At 37.2% G+C, this 18564-nt stretch overlaps 1 protein-coding gene across 1 annotated transcript in view; it reads right to left on the reverse strand.

Moving 5' to 3' along the window:
• Positions 1-18057, reverse strand: part of TNPO1 (transportin 1) — an 89837-nt gene extending 71780 nt beyond the window's left edge. Inside the window, exon 1 of the mRNA XM_057741288.1 lies at positions 17946-18057. Coding sequence (XP_057597271.1) covers positions 17946-17960 — 15 coding nt within the window. The 5' untranslated portion in view covers positions 17961-18057. The remainder of the gene's footprint in view (positions 1-17945) is intronic.
• Positions 18058-18564: the final 507 nt, after the last annotated feature.

The following is an 18564-nucleotide window of genomic DNA, read 5'->3' on the forward strand; positions in this document are numbered from 1 at the left end:
TTATACTAGTGGGATATGTAGGGACAGTAGCAATTTACCCTCACTATGATGCCAGCTTTCAGGTAATAGTTACTTCCAAGACAGCCCACACCTCAAAGGACCTAAAACATCTCTTATCATGCATTTCCAGGAGGCACCACTATTTACAAATATAGTGGATAAACATATGCTTTATTTGAACAAATATAAAAGGGAGCTCCAAGCATATTTCAGCAATACAAAGTTAGGCAATGCAACAAAAATCCACAGGTTCCACATGCTTGATATGGAGGGCCGACTGTTCTACACCATTTTATACAAGAGACTTGAGTGTTGTGTATTTTGGTATCTGTGGGGGGTCCTGGAACCAATCCCCTGCAGATACTGAGGGACAACTGTACATTAATAACTTTACTTATCTAGAACACTAATTTAGAACCAATAGATAACACATGAAAGAAAAATTCACAAGAGGAAATACAATAGTAAACAAACATGGGAAAATGCTGAACCTTACTAATAATCAATAAATGTAATAATGAAGTAATGTTTCTAGACTAATTAGCAAAGATAATTTTATAACAATAATATCCTATGCTGCTGAAGAAATGATGAATCAACTCTAACAAATTATTGATGGTAGTGTAAACTAATACAACCTACTGGAAATCAGCAATCTATACCAAGAGCCATTATCCACTCTTATACCCTTTGTCCTCATGATTGAATTTCTGAGACTGCATCCTAAGAATCTTAATTACAGAAAAGAAAGAGTTATTCTCAAAGATTTTATCCCAGGAGTATTTTTAATACAACAATAAATATATGGGTAACTAACACAATATTCAACTGAAAAAGATGGTTAATTTCTGTAATGACATGGAAAATGTTTGATTATAAAGTGAAAAAAAAATGATAAAAAAAGGTTGTATGTAGAGAACAATTACAGGAAATTTCCTAGTGGTCCAGTGGTTAGGACTCCACACTTTCATTGCCAAGGGTCCAGGTGAGACCAGAAAAAAAAAAAAAAAAAAAAAACAAAGAGAACAATAACAAATACATAAAAAACATGTATAAGAGAAAGACAATTATTAGATGAAAAAAACTGGAAGGAAACAAGGAAAAGCTTGCAGTGTATTAGGATATTAAGATTATGGGTCCTTTCTTCTTTTCTCTTTTAAAAAATTTTCAATATTGTGGTTATGTAACCTCTACAATGAAAATAAATAATAAAAATCTCCAACAGTATAATTGCTTTAAGTCATAGATAGGGCAGGGCAAAAGACCCTGGAGAAGGTAATTATGCTATGGTATGATGCTTGCTACTCATAATAATGACAGAATTGTCAAAAAGCTTAAATTATACCCTTTTCCTGCTTTTTAAGAAGGTGTGAAAAATAGTTTAGAAAGTTTTTTTGTGAAAATGCTTAAAGTTTATGGTACTTAAAGGATTAAGTTTTAGTTATAGAAAAAGTGATGTACTTGCAACAACTTTTTAACCCAGATCATGCCATTAAAATGAGTAGGCACAATGATATGAAGTTAACATTGAAAATAAAAGTATCTTTATAGTACTGGGGAAAAACAGATTCAACCTTCAGAAAGCAAAATAAATGTACCAAAAATTATACTAAAAAACAGTAACTGAAAACTGTTTAAGAGAGAGCTTCCTCAACAAGAGGGCAGACAGCAGAATCAAGCAGTATCAGCAGTATTTTGTCCTGTGGAACTGAAAACCACAGCCACAGAAATATAGAGAAAATGAAAAAGCAGAGGACTTTGTACCAGATGAAGGGACAGGATAAAACCCCAGAAAAACAACGAAATGAAGAGGAGATAGGCACCCTTACAGAAAAAGAATTCAGAATAATGATAGTGAAGATGATCCAGGACTTTGAAAAAAGACTGCATGCAAAGATTGAAAAGTTTACCAAAGACCTAGAAGAATTAAAGAGCAAACAAACAGAGATATACAACACAATAACTGAAATGAAAAATACACTAGAAGGAACCAATAGCAGATTAACTGAGGCAGAAGGGCAAATAAGTGACCAGGAAGACAGAATGGTGATAATCACTGATGCGGAAAAGAATAAAGAAAAAAGAATGAAGAGAACTGAAGACAACCTAAGACACCTCTGGGACCATGTTAAACGCACCAACATTCGCATTATTTTGAGGTCCTAGAAGGAGACGAGAGAGAAAGAACCCGAGAAGATACTGGAAGAGATTCTAGTTGAAAACTTCCCTAACATGGGAAAGGAAATGGCTACCCAAGTCCAGGAAGCACAGAGAGTCTCAGGCAGGATAAACCCAAGACATACAGTAGTCAAACTGACAAAAATTAAAGAAGAGAAATGTTATTAAAAGCAACAAGGGAAAAACGACAAATAACATACAAGGGAACTCCCATAAGGTTAACAGCTGATTTCTCAGCAGAAACTCTGCAAGCCAGAAGGGAGTGGCACGATATATTTCAAGTGATGAAAGGGAAGAACCTACAACCAAGAATACTCTACCCAGCAAGGATCTCATTCAGATTCGATGGAGAAATCAAAAGCTTTACAGACAAGCAACAGCTAAGAGAATTCAGCACCACCAAACCAGCCCTACAACAAAGGCTAAGGGAACTTCTCTAAGTGGGAAACATAAGAGAAAAGGACCTACAAAAACAAAAAAAAAAAAACAATTAAGAAAATGGTAATAGGAACATACATCTCGATAATTACCTTGAATGTAAATGGACTAAATGCACCAACCAAAAGACACAGACTGGCTGAATGGATACAAAAACAAGACCCACATATATGCTGTCTACAAGAGACCCACTTCAGACCTAGGCACGCATACAGACTGAAAGTGAGGGGATGGAAAAAGATATTCCATGCAAATGGAAATCAAAAGAAAGCTGGAGTAGCAATACTCATATCAGATCAAATAGACTTTAAAATAAAAAATGTTACAAGAGACAAGAAAGGACATTACATAAAGATCAAGGGATCCATCCAAGAAGAGGAGATAACAATTATAAATATATATGCACCCAATATAGGAACACCTCAATACATAAGGCAAATGCTAACAACTATGAAAGAGGAAATGCAAGGCAGAAATATTGACACAGATGTAGAGAACAAACACATGGACACCAAGTGGGGAAAGCAGGGAGGGTTGGGGGTGAATGAAATGGGAGACTGGGATACCAAATTGTACACTCTAAATATAGCTGTTTATTGTCTGTTAACTGTATCTCAATAAAAGTTCTTAAAAAAAAAAAGGAAAGAGGAGAAACAACAAATGATATTACAGAGATGCAACAAATCATAAAAGAATACTATAAACAGTTATATGCCAAAAAATTGGACAACCTAGAAGAAATGGACACATTTCTAGAAATATACACCCTGCCAAGACTGAGTAGGAAGAAACAGACAACATGAAAAGACCTATCACTAGAGGTAAGATTGAATTTGTAATTAAAAAAAAAAAAAAACTCCCAGCAAACAAAAATCCAGGATGCGATGGCTTAACAGAGGAATTCTACCAAACATAAACAGGAGCTAATACCTTTCCTTCTCAAAATATTCCCCCAAAATTGAAGAGGATGGAACACCCTCAAATTCATTCTATGAAACCACCATTACCCTGATACCAAAACCAGATAAAGATACTACAAAAAAAGAAAATTACACACCAATATCTCTGATGAATACAGATGTAAAAATCCTCAACAAAATATCAGCAAACCAAATCCAACAATACATAAAAAGGATCATACACCATGACTGAGTTAGTTTTATTCCAGGATCACAAGGATGGTTCAACATTTGAAAATCAATCAATGTGATACACTGCATTAACAAAGGGAAAGATAAAAATCACATGATCACCTCAATAGATGCAGAAAAAACATCTGACCAAATTCAATATCCATTCATATAAAAACCCTCATCAAAGTGGGGAGAGGGGGACATATCTCAACATAATAAAGGCCATTTATGACAAACTCACAACCAACATAATACAAAAAAAACCAAAACTGTTTAAGATTAAAAAATTGTTTTATGATCTCAGAGACCTAGTCTCAGAGAAAAGCCATCCTAAAAATTAGAGAACAGAGTTTTGCTTTTCCTTAGATAGTAGGAATTATTTACAGATTCCATACTTGTGATTAGTTTTTTATTATGCCTTTAATATCTTACACGCATGGAGATAATTTTTAACAGTGCTATAGTAACAATTAATGTTAAGACACAAATGTAAAGATAGAAACAGTAAGCTACTACAAAATTTAAAACAAGAATACCAAAATTCTTTAATACAAAAAAAAATTTCAACCATCTCTCATCAACTTCCTAATTTTTCAAAACACTGATGCATATTTTTGGAAATATCATTTAAGCAAAAAAATCAATAAATAGCTCATTTAAACCATACGTTGAACTACAAGAAAAAAATTCCCACAAAAATGTAAAAGCCAAAAGCAAATTAAAATGAATTTTATCTTAGAAAAGAGGATCTATAATTCTTCTGCAACAATTCTTGACTTCTGTACTAGTAAGTTCTATTGACTCTCAATAATTATAACTATAAATATTTTAAGCAAAAATTACTTACTAATGAATGAGAAAATTTTGACTGAAGAAATAAATAAATGAGCATATACCACAAAATAATTTAAATTGGTCATTTAGCACATACTGGGCTGAAAAAGGCTGGAGTTCTAGTACTTTTCATTTTGCTAGTTATTTGTGTCACATACTATTTCACTCTTTAAGAAAATAAATCATAATTCCCTTGAGTAATTTAAAATTAAGATCTTTAGAAGACAAATATATGATATCGCTTATATGTGGAATCTAAAAAAATGACACGAACCTATTTACAAAACAGAAACTGAGTCACAGATGTAGAAAACAAACATGGTTAGTAAAGGGGAAAGGGAGAGGGGAGGAATAAATTGGGAAATTGAGGTTGATATATACACACTACTATATTTAAAATAGACAACAAATAAGAACCTACTGTACAGCACAGGGAACGCTATTCAATACTCTGTAATGACCTATATGGGAACAGAATCTAAAGAAGAGTAAATGTATGTATAGGTATAACTGACTTACTTTGCTGTATAGCAAAACTAATACAACATTGTAAATCAACTATATCAAAAAAAAAAAACAGAAAAAAGTAGATAAAGATCTTAATAGTAAAGAAAACTGTTCATTTAAGACAAAAAAAAATTATGTTAGAATTGTCAACAGATTCTTCTTAATATACTTTTCTGCCAAGGAAGCTAATGCAACAATTAAGATGGGGTGAAAAAATTGCTTACAAATTATAACTTGACACTAATGGTATAGTTTTGTGTGTCTATTTAGTCTATGAGATGGATACCATCCATGATCATACACTTATAACTGGTAGACGTAGCAGTCTAATGAACTGTCTTAAAAGTACACACTATTTCTATTACACTAAACTGATTCGTAGAAAAATAAATTCTTTTATTGTGAAACAAAGTTGTCCTAAGTCATTTTCCTGGAGTAGGGTTAGGGACATAGAAAGCAAAATCTTTGTCTTAAATCATATAATACTTTGATTTTAAGAAAAAATGTCACAAGCCACTAATCCATATTATTTAGTTAATAAAATACATACTCTTCATTTAACTCTTCATTATATACTCCAACAGGAGTAATATATGCATATTATAGAAGGAAGAAACTCCAGAAATTAAATCAACAAGCAAACATTTATTTAGCATTTGTATATGCTGGATTTTATAGCTGGAAACTACAAACACAATAAAAACCTGGGAAGAGAGGGGTGAACTAGGAAATTCTTAAGATTTCTTTGTTATTCAGTTCAACAATTCAATATGTGGCTAGGTATTTGATGAACTTGACTCCAAAGCATTCAGTATGGGAGTTTGCATTTCCCAATAAGTAATTCCCAAATGATACTATTATCTGAAATCACAGTTTTGTCCTGGTTGCTAAGAAATTTAAACTCTAGTAGAATCTCAGTAGAGTGAATATGTAGATTCTGTTTTACAAATTAAAATGCCTGCTGTGCACCTGATCAGCAAGTAACAACACCAACACAAAAGCCTCTAGCCCACTGGGATGTAAGGTTAAAATAAAACTAGTGTTTTTATTAGAGCCTTCTCCTTTTTATGCCTCAACTTTTTATTTCTCTTCTGGCTCTTAAGCTTCCCCATCAAAATCCTATATTGGACCCTAAGCTACTTAAACCATTCTCTTGATTCTGAGCTTACTATCTATGCTGAAACAAGACTCCAGAAAAACCTCCTACCTTTACAGTTTCTCCACTGTTTCATCCTTGACTTATTGTTGGGGGTGCTGACAGACCAAGAGAAGGATGACACCTGGGGGGGTGAAACAGACACTTCAACTCCCGGCCACGGTGTAACTTCACGGGGCTTTAAGACAAACTGCCAGGGTCTTTAGGTCTTCTGTGCCATGACGAGCCAAAATAACATCAGGAAAAAAGGCATGTCAGATATCTGGGGCTCTTGTCTTAGTTCTTCTCTGCACAAAGAACTGGCTGGGCAATCCTGTACAAATTATTTACACTCATTTGGTTCATTTCCTCAGTTATAAAGCAACTAAAGACCATGCTCCTTTTCAGCTTCTCTAGAAGTAAAACATTTAGTAAATAATGAGTTTGGTCATATTCTACATACAAAAGCCAGCCTACTTCTTTTCTTTATACTTGCTACTGAAATTCTTCAAGTCTTCAGGGAAACTTGTATTTGATTCAATTGTTCAAATGTCACTCTGGGACTACTAAATTACCTGAGTGAGAGCTTCACGTCATTTGATTCTTTCAGCAAATACTTGGGCTCCCGTGAAAGGGCCTAGTACTGCACCAGACTTAGGTCATTTCTTACCAAAGTCATTCAATACTAGGAACAATCTTTAGTTGAAAATGTTATGTACAAAAATTTTCATCATAACTTGGGTTTCTACCCAATAGAAGTCTTTACCCATTATCCCCTCAAAACTGTGTAACAGAAAACTGTATAAAACATTATTGAACTAAAAATCCAATGGTGCATTCTAATTCCTGTTCTGGAGCATCTGTGGTTTCAATGATTCACTGTTTAATGCTTTTTTCCTAAATTAAGTCTCCCAATATTTTCTAACTAAGGTTTGACAAGCAGCATTTTATGAGCTGAAACATACATTGGGACTCTTTAGTCCATGTCCATATATACTGTCAACTAAACTTTACCACAAAAGATTTAACTCAAGTACTTTATTTTACCTTTCTAAACAATCAACAACAATAACTCCGAAAACATATCATTTAAGCTGAAGTCTGGTCAAATTTACATATATAGTTTAAATATCTTCACTTTTCTTTCCTTGTGCTTCCTTCTGCCCTGATGCACATCAAGGTGGCATATTACACCCTGATTCACCACTACAAAGAGTTACAATTCAGATCTAGAAATTTAAAATCATCCTTTTGATATAAGAATCATTGCCTCTGATCTATATATTTGACTTATTTGCCCACTTCAAACAAGGAATTTCAGATTTTTCCATGCACTACATGGGAGGCACTGTTGTATACAGCTTAAGAATACAAACCCTGGAATTCCTTGGCTTGACTCTTGAGTTCTTGCTCTGACACTTATTCGTCATGGAAAGAATAATTAACCTATGATCTAGAAAATGAGATAATTAATAGTACTTCTATCTCATGGGGTTGTTATAAGCAGAAAAAGGCAAAGTTCCATTAAAAAAAAAAACCTTTGTCTAAAAAGATGACAACTAAAAGTAATATAAAACTCTAGACTGGATCCTGTATTGGAGAAAAAAATGTTATAAAGGATGTTACCGGGACAAGCGACAAAACTGTAATACAGATTGTAAAAAACGAAATTTTCTAAATTTGACAACTATATGTGCTTTCAGAAAAGAATATCCCGGCTCTCAAGATATACATATTAAGGTATTAAGGGGTAGAGGGGCAAGATGTATGCAACCTACTCTGAAATGATCAAAAAAATAATTATGTGTGTGGGGGGAGGGGTAGGAAGAATGTGGCAAAACGTTAAAAATTGGTGGATCCAGGTAAAGAGTATACGGGAATTCTCCCAACTTTTCTCTAAGTTTAAAATTATTTAAAAATATCTTTAAAAACCAGCCTGACTCCATTTACCCTCCATACTGCTCAATTTCTCAATTTCCCTTCCATTCACAGAAACATCTTGAAAGTGGGTACAGTCACCATGTTCCCCTTGTCACTCCACTCCACTGAGACTGAGATTTCCTTGTTGCCAAACCCAATGATTTCTTCTTGGCCTCATCTTAATTTTTCCACAGTGCTGAAAACAGGCAATTCTTTCACCTCTTGGCCTGCGGCATCACTTCTCCCTTGGTCTTCCTTTTACTTCACTGGCTGCTCTTTGTTGGTCTCCTTTGCTGTCTCCCGCACCCTTAAATATCCCAGGCACCTTTCTCCTCTCTATCTACATAATCTCATCCAGTTTGTGCCACTGAATAGCTCTCTGAATTTCAGACTAGCCAACATCTTATAAGACATATCCACTTGTCTGTTAAATGGGTATCTCAAACTTTGCTAGCTAAAACAGAACTCTTTCCCATCCCACTCAAATCTGCTCCTCCTCCAGTTGCCTATTATCACTAAACGCAGTTACTAGTGTTCACCCAGTTGTTCACGCCAAAATATCAAGGAGTCATCCTTGATTTCCCTTATATTCCACATTTAAACCATCAGTCAGGGCTGTCAAAATATACCCTTAAAATATACCTTCAAAATATACTCTGAATCTGACCACTTTTCACTTTCTCCACTGTCTACCCTTGTCTGGATACCATTTTCTACAAAAACATGGTCTACTGCAATTGCTTTCCCAGCCTTCTCTTTTGTTCACTTACAGCCCCATTCTCTGAGATAAAGCAGCAGAAATGATCGAGTTAAAGTGAGAATTAAATCATGCCTTCTCTCCATCAAAACCATCTAATGGTCTCTCATCGCACTTAAAAATAAAACCTCATATTCTTACCATAGCCTACAAAATTGTTCCTAATGTGGGCTTCTGTCTACCTCTCCAAACTAATCTCCTAGCAGGCTCTGCCCCCCTTTCCCACTATGTTCCACACTAGTTTCCTTGCTGTTTCCTGATTCTGTTATGCTTTTTCCTACTTAAGAGTCTTACTTTTGCTTGTTCTTTCATCAAATATTCATATTGCTCCCTTCTCATTCAGATCACTGGCCAAATATGACATTTAAAAAAGGCAATGTTCTCTTCCCTCTCTCTCTACCCCACTACTTTCTATTTCTTCTCATTGCTTTAGTAGTACTTAATTTTTCCCCTTTCTCTTCATTAAAACAATCTTTAAATGAAAAATTGATATGTTACTGCTTCTCACTGTATAAAAAAGTAAGCAATACAGATGAAATTCAAGTTCCCTTCAAGTACCTCTCCTAATCCTGGTCTCCTACCCAAAGGTACTCTAATATTCATTTCATGTCTATCCTTACAGAGCTGTTTTGGGGGCATTTAAATACGCATATTTCTGTCAAAACAAAAACAATTTTATTTTTGTTCTCTAAAAAACTCATCCAAAATATGCCTTAGCTTTCCTACTCATTGTATAAATAGCTCTTTTCATTATAATTTTATACCATTACAAGCAATTCATTCAACAAATATTTACTGAGTGCCTAGGCACTGTTCTAGTTATTGCAAACAGAGCAATAAATGAAACAAAGATCTTTGCCCTGTTGGAGCTTACATTCATGTGGGAGGAGAAAGACAATAAACAGAATATTTAGTGCTAACGTCTCTGCAAAGGCCCATACAGTAAATATTCTGGACTTTGCAGACCACGTTCAGGCCAAATACTAAGAATACGTCTGTTGTATAGTCTTCTTTTTTACAACCCTTAAAAAATATAAAAACCATTCTTAGCTCATAGGCTGTACAAAAACAGGCCACAAGGCAATGGAGCTCTAGTTTGCTGACCCCTGATATAGTGCGTTAGAAGGTGGTATGCGCTATGCACAAGGCAAAAAAGAATCTAGGATAAGGGGGACGAGGGGTTAGGATGCAGTATTAAACAGTGTTTAGAGAATGTAAGATCTGAGCAAAGACCTGGAGGTGAGGCCAGTGAGCAAGAAGGGAAAGTGGTAGTAGGAAATGAGGTCAGGGAGGTAAGGAGAAAGGGGAGTGGGTTGGGCAGCTTATGTAGAGCCTTGCAGGCTATTGTAAGGACTAGATTTTCTCTGAGTGAAAGCAGGAACCATTACAGGGCTTTGAATAGAAGAATGACAGGGACTGTCTTAATTTGTAAAGGTTTTCTGGGGCTACTATACTGAGGCAAGACTACCGGGAGGAGGGTAGGGTAGAAGAGGGAGACCAGGTAGTAATCTATTTAAGTAATCCAAAGAGATATGATGGTAGTGGAGAGGGTGAAGCATGGTAAAATTCTGGATATATTCTGATGCTAGAGAAAAAAAAAAACAGGTTGTCCTGAAGGAATGCATTCAAAGTATCAAAGAAAAAGCAAAGTCAAGAACAACTCCAATATTTTAGCCTGAGGTACTGGGAGGATGGGGTTGCCACTGACAAACCCAAATGGGAAGTCTATGGGTAGAGTAGGTACTGCAGAGGAAGTTTAGGAGGTAAATTTTGGACAAGCTGGGCTTGAGGCCCATTATTAGATATTTAGGTACAGATGTTGAACGTGTAAGGACTTAAGGAGAGAGGCTAAAGATCTAAATTTGGGCACTGCTAGCATTTAGATGGTATTTAAAGCCATGAGACAGCATGAGATTACCAATGGAGTGAGTATTTATGAAAAACAGAAAACAAGGACTGAGCTCTGGGGCTCTCCAACACTAAGAGGTCTGTGAGAAGAAAGGCAAAGGAGAATTATAAGGAGCCAGCACTGAGGTAGGAGATAACCATGGGTGTGAGGTATCCTGCAAAGCAAAGAAGAAAGTGTTTCAAGAATAAGAGAAATAGCTCTGTCAAATGTTGCTGATAGGTCAAGTAAGATGAAGAGAATCAAGGACATATGGCATTTGGCAACATGGAAGTTACCAGAGAAACTAAGAAGCTGTTTCAGCAGGAATGGTGCAAAGGCCTGATTAAAGTAGGTTTAATAGAGTATGTGAGGAGAAAACTTGGCAATAGCAAATACAGACAACTTTATCAGGGAATAATGCTACAAAAGGAAACCAAAAATATGGGGAAACTGGTGCTGAAGAATGGATCAATTTTTTTTAAGATGGCAGAAATAATATCTTGTCTGTTTGCTGATAGAAATAATCCAGTAAAGAAAAAACTGATGTGGAAGGACAGAAGCTGAAGTAATTCCTTGAGCAGATGATAGAGAAAGGATGGGATCTAGTACAAAAGCAGACACAAGAACATAAAACAGTTCATCTAAGACAATAAGCAGGAAGATAGCACGTACTGACACAGATGATGATAGTTCATGGGGTGGTGGGAGTGTGAGGAAGTTTTCTGATTGCTTCAATTTTCTTAACAAAATAGGAAGCAAGATCATGAACTGAAAATGAGGATGGGAAAAGACAAATTGGAGGTTTGAAGAAGATATGAAATAGTTATTGAGGAAGGTGAGAAAGTAAACAGACTAGGAAAATACAGTATAATCAACAGGCAGCATTAACAAGTCCCGTGAAGTATGTGGTCATGTGTGGTTGTGTGTTTTCTTCCAGCCATACTAAGTTAAGTAGGGGCAGGTGCAAAGAAAGCAGAGTTGGTTTTAACCAGGGTGTGCTTCTACTAAACAATAAACAAAGAGCAAGGGAGCTATCCAAAGGAGTGATTAACCATGGAACTTAAACTGAGTAAGAAAGGAAGTAAAAATATCAAGAGGGTGAATGGCAGGAACACAGTAAAAGGATAAACAGATTGGTGATTCCACTGGGGTAAAAAGAAGCTTGGGGCTGAGATACTAACTACAAGGATGAACTACTAAAATAGGAAGTATGGTCAAAGAGTAAAAAACATGAAACAGTAACCACAGAGGGACTGCAGTTATTGACAATGCAAGAGGGTATCACTTTGGGAGTGAATGTCTGAGATAAGACAGAGTAGATGGGAAAAACACTTTTGGAAAGATAAGGTATACTCATTTTAATATAAAGACTGAGATGGTATTAGAGAGAGGGGCAATGAGCCTGGAGCTAAAATAACTGAGAAATGAGGAGGAATGACGTGAACGTTAGCAGCTGATTGCAATCCTGAAGGTTACGTAATCTGATGACATAATCCAACACTGAAGATTTTTAGGGAGAAGGGAGGGAGAATAGTAGCTAGGTTGAGACTGGATTTTGTGGGTGATGGACTGTAAATTCCAGCGGGCACAGTAGAAGAATATAAAGAGTTGTTAGGGGGTTTCCAAAAAAGGAGACAAATATAGACCTTTTAATGATCTAGGGTGTGGGAGATAAAGGGTAACCGGGAAGTCTGGAGGTTCTGTGGCTACTGACAAAGACTTCCTTGAATATACATGATTCCTGATATACCCCTATGTTTCTCTAAGAAACGGAAATTGCTTAGATCGAAAATGCTTTTACTTTAAAATTAAAGTGGCTGTACTGATTTATTCAATGTTTGTTCCCCTATAACCTTATCAATACATACTAGCCAAACTTTATCACTTTTGCCAATATGATGGGTAAAAAAAAATTTCACTGTTTTACTTTGCATTTCCCTATTGGTGGGGTAGAGCATTATTTCATGTTTATTGGCTAGCTGTATTTCCTCTTCTGTGAATTTGCTCATTTAAAAAATTGAATTTTCTTCTCTTATTAGTTTAAAGCACCTAAAAATAACCTATTTTTCTATTTCTTTGCTCTTAATGAATCACACAAATCAACGCTGCCAATTTCTCGTTTCAAATCTTTCAATGGCTCATGCTAGGGCAACACAAGGCTCAATAGGTACCTCTTCCTGAAATCCTTCTACTATATACTAGAGATTCCCTACTTAAAGCCCACCAATCAAATTTGGCCACACCCATTAGTTTCCATATTGTCTATGGCTGCTTTTACACTACAGTGGCTGAGCTGATTTGACTTACAAAGCAGAAAATATTTACTGTTTCCGCGGATTTATACCATAAAAGCTTTACCTTACACTTCATTGCGCTTTTTTGTTCACATCTCTCTCTCTCTACAGTAGTATCTAAATCTCTTGAGGACAAGGGACAATCTCAGTACTAAAAATACTCACTGAATGAATAAAGGGCACAAGAAGTCCTTCATAATTTGGCATCTTTCTCAACATTTTCCTATGCTCTAGCTAAATAAACTATATTTTTACTTCATTAAATATTTTTCAAAAACATTATTTCTAATGGCAACATAATGATCAATGTTTTGTATTCATTTACTTACAATTTTGGTAGATACCACCTATTCCTAATCATTTATTTGTATCTATTTTGTACACTCACAATCTGCTAAAGTATCTCTCCCCTAATTCCTTCCCTAGTAAAGACAGGAGCAACTGACTTTTGGCCTTTGTGGGATCAACCTCTTCATCTAGGGTGGTTACTTTGGCACCAGAGGTTTCAGGGACTTTACCTATAACTACTTCACTAACGGCTTCACAGTGCTTCGAAGTCAACTATAAAATGCAACTCAAAATTTTTTTTTTGCTTTAGTTTTTAGTATAAAATTAATCTCACACACCTTGTTGGTAGTCTAATTCTCCTTAACTGGAACATCTCAATTATCTTTTTGTTTATTTTTCTATTAAGATTTTAGTTGACTTTGCCAGGGGTTTCACTAAACATATTTTTCAATTTAGTTATTTAATGGGCCTTTGTCATTTCTCTTAATCCCCAAATTTGATGGATTCATTTTTCTCCTCTATTTGCATTGAGGTCTTTACTAAGAGTGTTTCACCCACAAATGCTTGCTGCAATCATTTTAGAAACCAGCTTTATATATTCATTACCAATTACATCTCATCCAGGTAAGGAGTTTTTTTGCTTTCTCCTTTTAAAAATATACGTGGATAGTTAAGCTTTATCTGTTTTAACTTTGTAATTTACTCATTACTTCCAGCTGTTTCACTATGTTAATAATGTGATCTATGACCTACAGTTAATAGATTCACTGTTATAGTGAATTATAAGATTCATTTTAAGATTTTGTATTCATTCAATGTATACATATTCATTATAAGATTCTGAATATGTGTATCACATAAATCTTTACTATAAAAGAGTATGAGTTTCGTAATCAGGCAGATCTAGATTCAGATCCAGCCTTGAACACTCTTGAGTCCTTGGGCAAAGTGCTTACATACCAATACTTCAGTTCTCCCATGGAAGTGACTCTCATGTGTAAGGCAACATAGGGCTAGCATAATGTGCACCATGTTCATGAAGGTAACAACGTAAGCTAAGTGCCTACAAATGATGCCTAGTATATTACACAGAAAAAATATTAATTCACTTTCTCTTCCCTCCCAACTTAAGTAAAAGGGCAATAAATGCTGTGCTCCTCAACTTAAGTCCATTATTAAATTCCCTTAAGTAAAAGCAGTTTGGCAATATGAACCGTGGGCTTTGGATGTTCATATACTCTGACCCAGTATTTTCACTTTGGGAAATCTATCTTAATGAAATAACCTAAAACACAGAAACTGTTTTATTCATAAGGATGTTCATTGTAGTGTTTCTTATAACTGCAAAAAAGAAAAAGAAAAAAACTTGCTAGCTGTCCAACAGTAAAATGTTTAATTATGAGAAATTCACAAAAATATTATGTGGTCATTTGAAAAGCTGCTGACGAAATAATTTAATAGCGTGAGAGACTGCTTATGGTGCTAGGTGAAAAAAGCACGATGCAAAATTATTAGTATTAAAGTCTCAACTGCAAAAAATCAAATAAACTGAGGAAAAAGATTGGAAGGAAATATACCAACGGGTTTATAGTAGTTACCTCATGGTCCTTATATTAGTGACAATTATTTTATGGATGTTTTCTGTAGTTTTCTAAAAATACCAATGATCATGACAGTGATGATGATAACATTATTTATGAAGTGTTTACTACATGCCAGCCCCAGTTTGAAGAGCTTATTGTATTAACTCATTTAATCCTCATAAGATTAATTTCTTAAAAGATGAGAAAATCAAGGCACAGTGAGATGAAGTAATTTGTTCAAGGTTACGCAGTTAATTATAGAAGGTGCCAAGACTTGAATCCAAGTAGTCTGGCTCCAGAGTTCCTGTTTCTAACTGCCAAACTACACTGAAAAGACTTGCTTTGTTTTAAAATTTTAACCATTAAAAAGGCACATGTCAATTCAAATCTTGTGGTCTTTCAGTTATGAGATTTCTTCCAGCTTTCCTTCAGTTCTGAGTTCAAATAATTTGCTTTGCCATCAAGTACCATTTTGGAATAAGATGTAGCCACCATTCCTATATAGGTTCTATCTACTCCAGAAGATTCTAAGACAAATCTGCACCCCTATTTCCTGTTCCAATATCTCATTTAAGCATTGAGACTCTGGAACTCTTAACATTCTTACTTATTACACCTACTGACAGTACTTCAAAGAATTCTAGTAAGGAGGTCTTATAGCAAGGAAACATGGCTTCTAGAAACTCTTTCCCACACTAACACCCATCCATGTAACTACAAACCTACAGTTACCACTTTTGCAAACATCTGTCTTCCACTGTAAAGTTCTCACCCTCTGCAATCCAGGAAACCCCTCTTACCTGCCAACACTCACCAGACAGCTACCAGAGCACTGGCTGAATGGAACCAACTAAGAAAGATTTTCAACACCTGGGGAATTTGTCTAGAATCCTTCCTTTCTGAAAGTGACATTATTCTTCATTGTTTTTAAACACTTCATCAGTTAATCGATCACTTTGATTTTCTCAGCTTTCTCACCCTTTTGCTGGTAAACCAAATGGATTTTTTTGGAACAAGGTCTTTTTGGCACCAATACATATACAAGTATCAATTCCAGGAAAAAATATTCATAATTTATACCCTGGGCAATAAAAATAACTCCCACTTACTGCTGTGTTCTTCTCTGCAGTTTACATTTGATACATTTATTTCATTACATATGTCACACGGTTTGGCTTCCTTTATAACCAAATTCCTTTTCTTAAAAACAGTATCTGTAGAATCCAACATGCCTAACTGCAAGCAATTCTTCTAAACAAAGTCCATTTCAATGAAGTTCATTTACAGTATTTAGAAAAACGGAGTTTATGGGATGGCTTTAATATCACAAAAAGAAGAAAAACTAGTCACAAAAACAATAAATACAGTAACAAGTGTTGGTAATGAAAAGATTTACAACCAGAATCATATATATTTTTACCAAAATCTTATCCTGCTCACAATATAGAATGATAATAAGCTCAATTACTTTAAAATATTTTTATAGATATTTCAATGGAAGGAATTTAGTAATTCCCTGAATATCTAGAATGAAGATGTAACAACATCAAGGCTAATCTGGCGGGGGGCCCTTTTAGGAAAAAGAAAACGGAGCACTAACAGTTCACTATGCTCCCATTAAATTAGGTGGAGTAAAAACCATGCTGCCAAACTGTTACGCATTTATGCATGCATATTTACTGAGGAGTAAAAAAAAAATCTGCACGTTCAAGCTAATATTTCTCTTTCGCAGTTGCAAGTTTTCAACTTGGTGGAGTCATTCTCTAAGAATGTGGTGCAGGAGAGAGTAAAAGTGGAAAACAGAATCGTTTTCGAAAACCGGAATCCTCCTCTGAATCATTAAGTATAACTTATTTACCATTCTAATATGAAAACTGATAAAACAGAGAAACTTAAAATCCAAAAGTAACTTTTGTTGTCCTAAAAATGAGCAAGACAGCCATTTTACAACCCTACATTTTCAAATACCTATTACACGATACAACTTGTATTTTAAAAACATCTTTCCTTTACGTTAAAAAAAAAAAAAGCACTATTTATGCACTCATCATTGAAGTCATGAGCTTTAACGCAGGACTGTTACTGAGCTTCTTAATACAACTGTCAATATCAATTTGTGGATAGTCTCCAACTTTAAATTTCCACATTTTTATCTGCTGAAGAACCGAAATGATTAGTGATTGTTAAGATAACGGACTTAAACTGTAAGCAATCCTTGCAAAATCCAGTTGACTTTCAAAATCAGGAAACGAATAACAGGCGATTGTTTTTAAAGGAAGAAACCCATTTCCAAAACAGGTTGATTGTGGTCTGGGTCTGCTTCTCAGCAGCAGTTCCTTGTGGCGTGTTCGCGTGGGAGAAGTACAAAAGGGCAGAAGTGCAAAAAACACACACCCACACAAAACCCGTACAGTTACAAACATTAAAATTATGTAAACATGTCGTGAAACCATAAGTCCCTAGGTGGAAAGAACCGCTTGGAGAAAGCGATCAGCCAGCGGGGTGTGGAGGCGATGGTGTGTGCGGCCCCGGGATACCCGGGCAGAGAAGACCGGGCGTGGACAAAGACCGGGCATCCGGGGCAGCGCCCGACGGTGCCCAGCACCCGCGGGAAGCAGCTGTCCCGGGGCAGCGACTGCGGTACCCAGGGCCCTCAAACGCCGCGGTTTAATGGTCAGGGGCAAAAGCTCCCCGAGGAGCAGACCCTCTTCCCGCCGTCTCTAATGGGCTTCAGGCCCTAACCTCGGACACCTGAAGAGCCGCCGCCCGCCCCCTGCCCGCATCCCGAAGGACACCCGGGCCGGCAGCTGTTGGGCTTAGAACCGCGCCGCCGCCGCCGCCGCCGCCGCCGGGCTCCAAACGGCCGGGCGGGAACTGAGAATGAGGCGGCGGGTCAGGCGCCTCTCCCCGCGGCCCGTCAGGCAGCTTCCAAATAGCTTGCCTCCGTTCCCGCCCTCTAGTCCGGGGCCGCGCACCCTCACGCCACCTACCCGGTCCCACACCATCCCAGAGGCCTCCGGCGCTCGGGCCCTCTGCCGAAGCGGCGCTGCCTCCCGTCCCGGGCCTGAAATGGCTGCGGAACAAAGAGAATCTGGGCTCAGGCGAGCGCCGGTCCGATTGGACGGGGGGCGGGGCCCGCCGCGGGAACGTTCGGCGGCGGTCGCCTTGGCAACGGCGGCGGGGCTGGGAAAACCGCGGCCCGGGCCTGCGGGGCCTAAGGACCTACGCCCGGCGGCGCGTGGCAGCGGTTTCTAAGCCCGCGCTGCAGGCCGGCGCGCGGGCCCGAGCCCCTGGCTCACGGGAGGCGCCCCCGCGGACGCTGCTCTGCGCTATGAGGCCTCGACCAAAATGGCCTTGTAAGTGTGGCTGCCTCTGAGCACGACGACCCTACCCCCGCCCGACTTCCATACCTCAGGACCACCTCCAAAGTGACAGCCCTTCCCTGGGAGCCTATTTAACACCGAACGTGCCGCATATTCCGCAATAATACAGTTCCATCGCCTCTGGTGAAAAGCAGAAATGGGTTCAGTCGATAGAAAGAGCAGACGGTTGTCTGCTAATATTGCAGGATAGCTGTTGCGGTATGCTGTATCACACATCAGCTGCTAT

This window comes from Hippopotamus amphibius, chromosome 1 (assembly GCF_030028045.1).
Source record: "Hippopotamus amphibius kiboko isolate mHipAmp2 chromosome 1, mHipAmp2.hap2, whole genome shotgun sequence".
Taxonomy (NCBI): Eukaryota; Metazoa; Chordata; class Mammalia; order Artiodactyla; family Hippopotamidae; genus Hippopotamus; species Hippopotamus amphibius.